This window comes from Sphaeroforma arctica, assembly GCF_001186125.1.
Source record: "Sphaeroforma arctica JP610 unplaced genomic scaffold supercont1.624, whole genome shotgun sequence".
Taxonomy (NCBI): domain Eukaryota; class Ichthyosporea; order Ichthyophonida; genus Sphaeroforma; species Sphaeroforma arctica.
Genome location: NW_014039934.1, coordinates 43,624 through 54,932, shown reverse-complemented (window position 1 = coordinate 54,932; position 11,309 = coordinate 43,624). Strand labels below are relative to the sequence as shown.

The following is an 11,309-nucleotide window of genomic DNA, read 5'->3' as shown; positions in this document are numbered from 1 at the left end:
TTTGTATATATATATATATATGTGTGTGTGTGTGTGCGTGTATGGAATATATATATATATATAACCCAATTTTTCATCGAAAACATTCGCAGCAACATGCATGATGTATACGTATACATCAAGTATAGCTAACTGTCAACATGTCATTCCAAAGATGGATATGGCGTAGTCTGTACCTAAAGTTCCGTCGACGGATCCAATGTAGCGCACAGTGGCATGATCATATGCGTGGACTTCCTTCTTCCTTCGAATGGCGATGCGTGTACCTCCTTCGATAGTCATACTGGGTACTAACTTGGTACAGCCATTCGAATAATAAATATTCACTACCAACCCTGTATTTGTGCACTCGTGCGTCTGGCCCTCTGTGCGTCACAACGTCACTCACACGCTTTTATGATCTCATACAGATCTCTCATGATAATACAAAATAAATATGGGGCAATCACGCGTCGTCTCCGTTAATCGCCCTTGCATATATTTTAAAAATAGAATAAAATAGGACATATGTATGTACACTTTTATTTATTTTAAATAAATATTATTACTCGATGCCTCGAGCCCTCGACCCAAAAAGGCAATATATTTAGTTGAATTTTGAAGCATCTCCTCAATTCTCAGAAAGGGGGAGTTTAGATCGGTTATATATATATATATATAAATATATATATTCAAAAAAAGGGATGTTTCCGTGTATAATTTAGAGGGCTATGGTTTCAGTTTATTTATTAAATATTAGGAGACTACATATATAATAGCTAAACACTGCTATTTAAAAAAATATTTGGTATTTATTTAATACATAGCAACTACTATAATGTTTGTTTATTTTTTCTCTGCAGGGGTATAAGGATACACTGTGATGGGTGGGGGGGATATTTTCAAATTTTCATAGTAGACGAGCTCGAAGTTTGAACATATGAAATTTTGTTGACCAATTAAAAGTGCGTTTAAGAAATGTGATTCTATTGGCTGCGAAAACCCCTGTCAGTTGGCAATTGTTTAGCGTTTCTGATTTTCTGCGACAGAAATGTGTTTTGTGTTCAGTTGGGATTTGGCAAATTATGATATTTATTATTTATACATTTTTGTGTTTTTGACTTCTTGTTTGTGTTCTGGTGTTGGGAAAATTGAGATACTGTTTAAGAGTGGATGACTTTATGCTATAAGAGTAGTACGTGTAACCACTTGAATACAATGTGGAATGTGGAATTCAGCCTACATCTACTCGCGGATACCACACTTGGGAATGAAAATATTCAACCAGCCACCAGCAATATTAGAAGAGCATGTATTGATCCGCAAATACGTAGATAAAGTAAGGGTAGGCGAGGTGGAAACAGGAGGTCAAGTGAATTGATACAACCATTAACACAAATAAAAAATACATATATGCAACATACAAATACAGCTATGTAGCACACAAACACATAGCAGCATACAAATACACCTCAGCTCTCAAATACACAGCAACATACAATTACATATACACGTAGGCTACGTATAACATCAGAGGTAGAATTACATACGGTTCTCGATGGTATTCAAACATCTGGTATAATACGATCTAGATCAGGAGCTTTGACCGTTGAGCATGTGGGTAGGTTGTATGGTATAACTGAATACACAGATACTAAACAAATCAAGGATTTCCATAGAAAACTAAAGCAATGAAATATTTGAACGCTTGTGGACAACTCAAAGTATATTACCTCGTATCGGCAGTGTAACAAATATTACAGCAGGTAAAGTAGCTTCGTCCAAAGATGATGCCACTGTAATACGTGACTATGCAATGCGTTGGACCCCTTATTCGAGCGCTTTAACTCAGCACTCATCCAAGCAGCAGCCATCATCACGGGCACTAAACACCCTCGGTTTCCCAAACATCAAACAAACTTACTTCACTTTTGCGGCCTGCTCCCCGCGCGACCATTCGCGGACTACCTCAGAGGTTGCCTGTGAATACAACTCGACCTAATGGCAAGCACAAATTCACTTACCCCTCTGACGCACCCCGCCTGGGCCCACGATAAACCATCACTGCGCTTCCCGTACTGTATCTATGCTCACCTGAACACTGTACACAAAACCACGGGCGGGCGTATACCCGACCATGTAGCCCTCCGCCAACGCTGTGACGACATCAGGAAAAACTCAACAAACCGTTGGTCCAATAAGATCGCGGCAATGGCCCGGCGCCAATACTACTACCAACTGGTTATGGGTAAACCGCCAACCTCAAACCGTGACACAGCCAGACACGACAGCTTCAATCGCTTCTTTGAGTCTACACCAATCCAGCTCTGTGCTATGATTGTAACGAATACGTACATGTTCACATTGCTCGACTACCGCACCGACGGCTGTCTCTGCCCTGTCTGCCCTGGTAGCCACAAGTTCACTACCAGCCACTTTACCTGCATCCAACAACTGATTCGACGCATCCTGGTAGGCCCAAAACTACCGCCCATTGGCCCTGACCTCCTTCAGCAATTACAGGAGTGCCATGACTTCCACGGTATCTGGACCCTCCACGAACACCTTGGATCTTTTCTCCCGCATGTAGAAGAACCACCGTACCCTCATCCGTTCCTGACACATCAACAGATGTTTCCAATACCCCGGCTAACCACGCTGTTGAAGTACTACTTCCAAATATCGGTTCAAGCCAAATCATCGCGCTTGTTGGTTCCGACTATGATACTTCCGATCCAGGCCAGCCAACACATACCGAATTCATCCGTGGTCTGGTGCGGCATTAGCTTACTCCCATCCTCGCTTCTCGACCGGATTATGACGGATAACCTGGTCCTTCTCGGTATTTCGTACTCTGCACTAACCCATTCCGCGGCACTACACGGCGCAGACCCGATCCGTACCACAGAGGTAGGTACTCTGCTTAGTAGGTCAGCAAGCGAATATATGGAACATTCGATAGTAACAGTGTTTTGTCAACACCGGCCCGAATTGACTCAGCACATATCTTCCATTGTCGACTCACTTGGCCCAAACTTCAAATGGGAATTTACTGACCACTTCTTCCCATCAATCTTTCCTGAACCACTACAGCGACTATGAGAGCCATGCCATATGTTCATACATTGTATCATACATACTTGCCATTTTTGAAATAAATATTATTATCCCTATGCAATACGACGGTTTGAAATATCAACCGAGACTTTCAAGATTGCCATATATGCAATATGTACAGCATATAAAGTCACAACTGGTTTATTCATGGACAACGATGACGGAAACAATGATTTCATAGTTACGAATCTGTCAAGATACGGAGACGCAACGGTATGCTTTGATGAATATAATGCATTTTTTTTATCAACATATGTATTCCAGAACGGATCGTCGACAAGCAACTTTCAAATCATAGAACTAGCAGAATGCTATGGGGATATGAGAAAGAATGAGCCAGACGGGTCTGTGAGACAACCTACTTTTAGTCGGAGTAATGAGTTCTCTCATGGCGTACCAATATCTGATTGTTTAAAACTTCTAACATACGCTGAAGAATCAGTAATCAGTGTGATTCAGCCAGTAGTGGCAGCACGTATGCTTAAATACGGAAACTGGGCTATAACTGCTCATGCGTCATTTATTGATCGTGTAATAGCCGGGCCTCCACATTAGACTCTATATTATAAACGTACTCTTAAGCAGTACGTAAACTATAAACGTATTCTTAATAGTACAAGGTACTTAAGTTTCCTAAATGGTTTTTAATGGTTTTATTAAGTAATACCTTTTCCATTTTACATATCAGAAATTTGGACAAGGCCATTAAAAGGCCCCAGTAAAATACCAATCATAACATTTGGTCTAGTTCTTTTAACATTACTATATTTACTTTCCAACTATATTTATATCTGAATACTTCGGTAGCGAGATGGCTCAACCGAATATAGGTTTCTAGGGACTATTAACGGTACCTAGTTGATCCTCCGATCAGCCAACCAGATGTGACAGTCTGATGAAGGCTAAGTCGGTAATTCTTGATAAGTGGCAAGTAATTGGTTAAGACAATAACTAAGGACATCAAGAGTATTTTATTATTATATTTTCTTCTAAAGATAGGATTTTATGAGTCTCTCATATTCGCCCCAACGAAACATACCATAGTTTCTAATAGAGCCACAACGAAACACTAAATAAAATCCCTTCGGCGGAAACAGTACTGAGAGGATTGTATATCGGCAATGTCTCAGCCTCACAATCCCTCAGAGTATTGCTGTTTTCACGAGGCATACCTAACTTTACTAAAAGTCTCATTTCGTTTATTTGCTTTAAAATTTTCACGATACTTAGATTTTACCTACGCGTTTATTTACTCTTAAGGCGTTAATATCGCCTTGGTAGACCGAATCTTATACATTTTAAAGTTAGCAAAGGTATTAGTTACTTAGACTACTTAAGCGTAAAGGTAGATTCACTACCACAAATTTTTTTCTTGTCCAAGCTAGTCCTTAAGAGACAAGCTAGTAGTCATAAGTTAAGATATTTTCTTCTAAAGATAGGATTTTATTAGTCTCTCGGATTCGCCCCAACGAAACATACCATAGTTTCTAATAGAGCGACAACGAAACACTAAATAAAATCCCTTCGGCGGAAACAGTACTGAGAGGATTGTATATAGGCAATGTCTCAGCCTCACAATCCCTCAGAGTATTGATGTTTTCACGAGACATACCTAATTTTATCAAAAGACTCGTTTCGTTTACTTACTTCAAATTTCACGATACTTAGACTTAACCTAAGCGTATAATTACTCTAAGGCGTTAATATCGCCTTGATAGACCGAATCTTACAATCGGACAGACACATTGACCGCTATAGCATCATCCCTTCCTCGTTTACCCTCGGATATTGAGATGGTGGTTCTGAAAAGACAAACAGGCGGGAACCCCATTAAACTCTAAACTCCGGGACCTGCGTTGTCGGCGTCATAAAGTACGCGACGTGCTAAACTGGCTCATTGCCAATAGTCCCGCTTATGATGACATTACCATATCAATGAAAATTTAAGTCAGCTGCCAGTTAATGATTATGTTGAGATCAGATCAGTCGATATTGCAACATTTGAGGAAGTCATGTCGGACGGCGGACCCGCACCCGGTCAGATGGATGTAAGTGAGAGAGTAGTTGTAGGGGTTGTAGATGCAGCAGGACAAGTTAATGAGATGGAAGTCAGTGGTGTGCATACACGTAACGCGAGCATATCTACAGGGATTTCAAATCTTGTTGGAGCAAGTATTCGTGAACATTTAGGCGTAGAGAGTGGACTAGAGGCTGTTATAAAACAATGATTTGGTACTGACAGATTATCCTTAAAGATATCCCCCATTTCTGAGGAAAAGCCTGGCCATGCATATTTATGCCCTGTGCCGTATAGTTAGCTGATGGATCTACGTACAAAGATATCCCCGCCGCATGGGAGAGAGGAACAGCAAGATCAGTGAATCCTGAATTATGGCAGTGGGCTGAATATATCATAAATGCATACGACGGACGTTACGAACGCCACCGTACGCTAAAGTTTTCTATAATGAATATTAAAGCTAGGGTGCAGACATTGTCCTCTACAAGTCACGTAGTAAACCAGTTTGGCGCGGACGTGCCAGCCACAAAAGGTGAACTATTATATTACTTGGGTATCAGTAGATGCACTAAAAATGCTACAAATACTATACAAAAAGAAGTGGAAGATGACGATGAACAACCCAGCACTCGTAAACAAACATTGTGAACTTTAGCTTACAAAATAACCGGACACAGTAGAAGTATAAAAGGGAAACCACAGTATTGGTGGGCCCGAAGGCAAGAGGTAGAGACTCTGGTTCATCATATACACGACACTCGCGATGAGATGCCTCTAGTTTTCTCACCAGCCACAATGACCGAGTATCATTGGGCTAACTTACATCAATGTATCAGTGACATGTTGTCACATTGGGGTAGATATGAAGATGCGGAACAAATACGTCCAGGAGTTGGAGAGCGTGTACAAGGTAGAAATGTGCACGCTATCCTACAAGATTATCCACAAGTACTAAACAGATTATTTGTACTTCGCTGTAAAGCATGGTTTAAGCTGGTACTGATAGCTAAACTAAGAATATCTGACTATTGGGCGAGATACAAATTCGCCAAAAGTCGTGGAGCAATACATTTACACGCTTTACTATGGAAAACTAAGGCCTGTGACTATATACACGAGCTTTTAGATGGAGCACTAGGTGTATGTGATATGCGAGTCGAAGACGGTGAACTCCAAAGTGGCGAATATATGAGTAGGGTCAGCAATAGACTAAACGCAATAGAGACACAATCTATTATGAAGACAACTACTACACTGCTAGAGGTATTTACAAGTATATCAGCCGCACATCCTTCCGGTCGGAAACGAAAACATGATAATGAAATTGATACTCCATATTACCGCTCTCGTATGAAGGTTGCGAGTATGGATTTATTAACCGCATCTGAAGAAGATCGAATACTCAAACGAAAGATGTTTAGAGGTGATGACGTACCTCCTGACCTTGTAGGCGACTTTGATGAATGGTCAGGACATGAAGGGGTAGCAGAGAAGCCGTCGGCAGCTCGTCTCAGCAGGCGTACGTTCGACGTGAAGAAGGAGAATATTATGCAGCATGAAATTGATATAGTGAATCGAACGTCAGTACATTGCTGTAGTTCGTACTGTCTACAAAAGATGGGTACTAAAACTTTGCAGAATGGAGAGGTAGTTGACAAACGAGCTTGTAGACTTGGATTCGGCACTGAAAATAGACTAGTACCAGCGAGGAGTGATGATACGTTAGTATCAAAAGTGCCGCACATTGATATAAAGAGGGGTGTGGCGGTGATGAAATGCAAAAGAGACCACCCCCGCTTAGTTCAAGGATCGCGCGATCTTACACTCGCATGGGGTGGCAACTATGACACAGATGATCAGTTGAAGAGCGCACGGGGATGTGAGACAAGTGTACAGCGGCAACTCAGGGATAACGTGTACAAAGCAAAGTGCTTTTTGCAACAGTCGAGGCTCTATATGAACCGAGATAAATACGTACAAAGGATATGTGACTATGTCGTCGGATACGCATGTATAAGAGAGATCAGTGCAAACGAAGCGCAAGATATCTTTAAAAAGTTATTTGAAAGTAACTTGCCCGAAGGCACCAGTCTACAATCATTAGCTACGCGTCTCAACATGGCCATATTAAAATCACGAAAGATATCTGCAGGAGAATGCTATATGTGCATTAGCTCAGAAAAAATGTATATGTGCACTCGTACCTTCCTTCGTATCTCGTTGTATGTTGGACAGCGCCGAGTGTCCACTCGAATTATCTACTGACGAAAGATAAGATTGTAGACGACAAGAGTGCACACAATGAGGGCAACGAGGATGATTCGTCACTAAACAATGTGTTGAAGTATTCCTTTCATGAATATAATATGTCAAAGATTTCTAGTAGGAATGGTGTGCCAGTATACTACCACGGAACTATGATTGTGGTAAGGCCGATAGAAGAAATGTTCTGCAGAACAATGGTATTACTACATGATCAAAGTTTGAGGGACAACAAGTTTATGGGTTGGGACAATGAGACTACAATAGACAGGTTTTGGTACCCTCTTGAAGGAAAGTTACTTTCCAAGCATGTTGTGAATTTGGTGGTTAGAGCAGTATGTGATGCAACATATGGAAGCGATGGTATCGGCCCGAGTGATGATGGTCGGGCTAGAAGTGCGATAGTAGGTGATGGACGTAGATCTGGTGAACATATAGACGCCGATAGATTTTTTAGGTGAAGGTGGTCAAGAAGCATTGGTAGCAGGAGGTGGAGGTGACGAGTTGGAATCTGAGCTAGTAGTAACTGACTTTAGGAAGCTGTTGTTGGTAGTGTGACTGGTGTGGAGAGAGCCTGGCTGGGAGGGCGGACAATTGAAGAATTAAGGAATTTAAGTGAATAATGAGAGAATCATTCTATGATGGAGACAAACCACTTAGTATATGTAAAGGACTTCCTGGTCACGGCACATATATTGATCCTACACTTTGTTATAACAATGATAGACAACGTCATGTAGTAACTGCTTACCTCGAGTACTTACTGAGCGATCAGTCATCCTTGATACGCTGGATAATAACTGGTGTAGCGGGTACTGGCAAAAGCTTTGTCATGAACATTATGGACTCACTGGCAAAAACTGAGAAAGGGAGTCCGTTTGCGTCGTTGATCACCGCACCTACAGGAGCAGCTGCTGACAATGTTGGTGGGTCCACAATGGATAGAATATTCAAATTTAGTCGTGCTGCAAAAGAATATTCGTCGATAGCTGAAAGAGGGAGTATGTTAGCTTTCGCATGTACACAATCAAGATACAGAGATAGTATACTATTGATGGTAGATGAATGTTACATGTGCGGTCGCCGTATTTGGAGGCATATGTGTCAACGATGTGGAGATATTTTAAGTGAAGGAAGGTACGCGACAGGTGATTTACCCACTGCTGGTAGACTACCATCCATCATGACGTTTGGTGACCCCAAACAACTGCCACCGTATGTGATAAGTCAGTTCTAGACAATACCATGACAAATATGGCTATTGATAACATGGGACTAGTATTTTGGCAACAGTTCAAAGAATTCTGGATACTAACCGAACCCGTCAGACTAAATACTGTTGGACCATTGATTGATGCTTTAACGCAGCTACGTTGTGGTTATACAGGTACAGTAAACGCAGAGTCTAATATGAAAAGAGATTTATCGTTTTGGGCTACTAGAATCAATGAACGTGTAGGTCAAAATGAACACCAGCAATTCAGTATGGTGGAGGACAGTACATTGTATGCAACATGCTTTAATAATGACCGAGATTTCTATAACACCGAATATATAAGTAACTTTGATAGTGTTCACGTTGTACGTGCGCACTATAGCGGAAAAGCTAGCTGTGTTGGGAATGTTAACGGTAGCAGAAGTCTGGGTATGGCGGCAGCAATACCTCTGATATCATATTTGGCGGTTGGAATGATAGTGAAACTTACGGTAAACTTTGTACCTGAGGTTTGTTTGGCCAAGCAATCTCGTGGTGTAATCAGAGATATAATCTATTCGAATGGTTACGACAGAGATGAGATACCTGTGGGTGTTATTGAGATGATTGATTATAAAGGTGAGCCTTTTATCACATCTCAGGATAGTGACGATGCACCTGATCATGCTTTGAATAAAAAATCGAAGTATGAGATACTAGGAGCGACTGAACTACGATGCGATTGTAAAAGGTGCTGTGGGATAGGAATACCTATATGTGTTGCTAAATCTGATTCGGTACATAGTTTACAAGGTATGACTATTGGTCAAACGAAGGCAATCAAACGTATGGTAATGAAGTGGAGCACAAAGGCTGAATCATTATGGCCAAACATACTTTACGTAGGCGGTAGTAGAGTCCAGAAGGAGAACGAAATACTGCTCGCTCACCCTATAGCGGAGTCAGACTTAAAGAAAGTGGCTACAACACCGACTTGGAAACTACAAGATGCTACACTTAAAAATATCGTCACTAAAGCAGACAAACAATTAGACGAGCGTCGTATACACCATAATAAAATGAATCCTGATTTACCTGAGTGGGGCTCTAAAGAACACTTTGTTCTCACTTTGGCTAGATTTGTTCAAAGAGCTCGCGAACGTCTACAGCCTAACGGTGCTATCGCACACATAGAGGATAAGGCTAAACTCGAGATTGAAGCTTGTTTGGATGAGTGGGCTACTAGATTAGAGTAATTTTATTTATAAAAATTTATTGAAAAATCAAGCCTGATATCCACACACGCACACACACAGAGACAGAGGAGAGAGAGAGATACACCTATACACACACACAAACACAGAGAGGGAGAGAGAGGAGAAAGAGATAGAGACACCCACCACCCCCACACACACATACAAACAGAGAGAGGGGGGGGGGGGGACACACACTCACATACACACACAAACAGGACACACGCACATACAACACACACACGAGAGAAGAGAGAGAGAGAGACACACACACACTATATATATATATATATATATATATATATATATACACGCGCGCGTAAACAGAGAGAGAGAGAGGAGAGGTGGGGACACACACTCACATACACACACAAACAGACACACACACATACACAGAGAGAGATAGGAGAGAGAGAGAGAGATGTTCAAATAGCGGGTTCCTAATAGTAGTTGCACAGTTAACCTATTTAATAAACGTATATCTGTATTAACGTTTATACTTATATCACTGGAACTGTGGACAATCAGGTGGCTTTCCAAATATAGATTGGTTTTTCCACTGAAATTAGAATTGTACATAATATAGGAACGACACCAATCTGACACCTGAAAATGACACTTTGGGAATCTCTAATTAATAGGAGTATCATGAGAGAGGGTCTTAGACATGAAATGGTTGTTGGTACAAACCTATAGTATAATTCGATAATGATCTCAGAGCAAGATAATCCACTGAGAAAAGGACAGGATCAGAGTTGTTAGAATTTAGGACGACATGATTTTGAGTTATCCTAGCCAGCCAACTAGATGTGCCCGTCTATGCCTTCAATGGGATGGAGAGCTAGGTACCAAGTGATGGGGTTAAGGTGCAGATGTATACTGCACCGACTTGGTGTTTTGATTTTCTTTTTTCTTTTCTTAAGTTGGACTTATAGATATTTTATTGGTTAGTTTGATTGGGTAATTGTTTCGAGGCGTGAAATTTAAACTATGCGTCCAATGAAATGATATCTAGTCTTAGTAACTAAAACAAAATAAATCTAGACCGAAGTAGTGAGTGATTAGAGTGGAGCATAGAGACAATAGTCTCAGTCTAAAATCCTCTAATCTTTTGCTCATTACCAAGGGCTGAAGCTAAACTTATTTAACAATTTACATTTAAACGTTTCAACGTCTTGTCTTATTAACGTAAACGTCTTGGTATCGTAGTCAGTCTAGAGGAGATCGCGCATAGCACATAGGCAAGACCCTACTTATCATATGGTAGCAAGGGATATGAGAAACTTTCTGAAGAACTACCAACCAATGGTACTTGAACTGAGACCCACTAAGCAGCGGAAGAAAAAGCAAGCCGCAGAGAAGGATCAAGGTCATGGTGACTCAGGAGAGGATGACTCGGAGGATGTGCCAATAGCACAAACACTGTTGGATCAGCCCCAAATCAACGTAACGGAGGAACAACTGCGTTTCGTGGATATAGGTC

General features: G+C 41.1%; 1 protein-coding gene across 1 annotated transcript; it reads left to right on the top strand.

Annotated features, from left to right (window-relative positions):
* Nucleotides 1–8,976: 8,976 nt before the first annotated feature.
* SARC_07683 (hypothetical protein) lies at nt 8,977–9,829 on the top strand (the record flags this gene model as incomplete). The annotated part of the gene is made up of 1 exon (XM_014298368.1): nt 8,977–9,829. A coding segment is annotated over one exon (853 nt), but the record flags the coding sequence as incomplete, so codon positions are not given.
* Nucleotides 9,830–11,309: the final 1,480 nt, after the last annotated feature.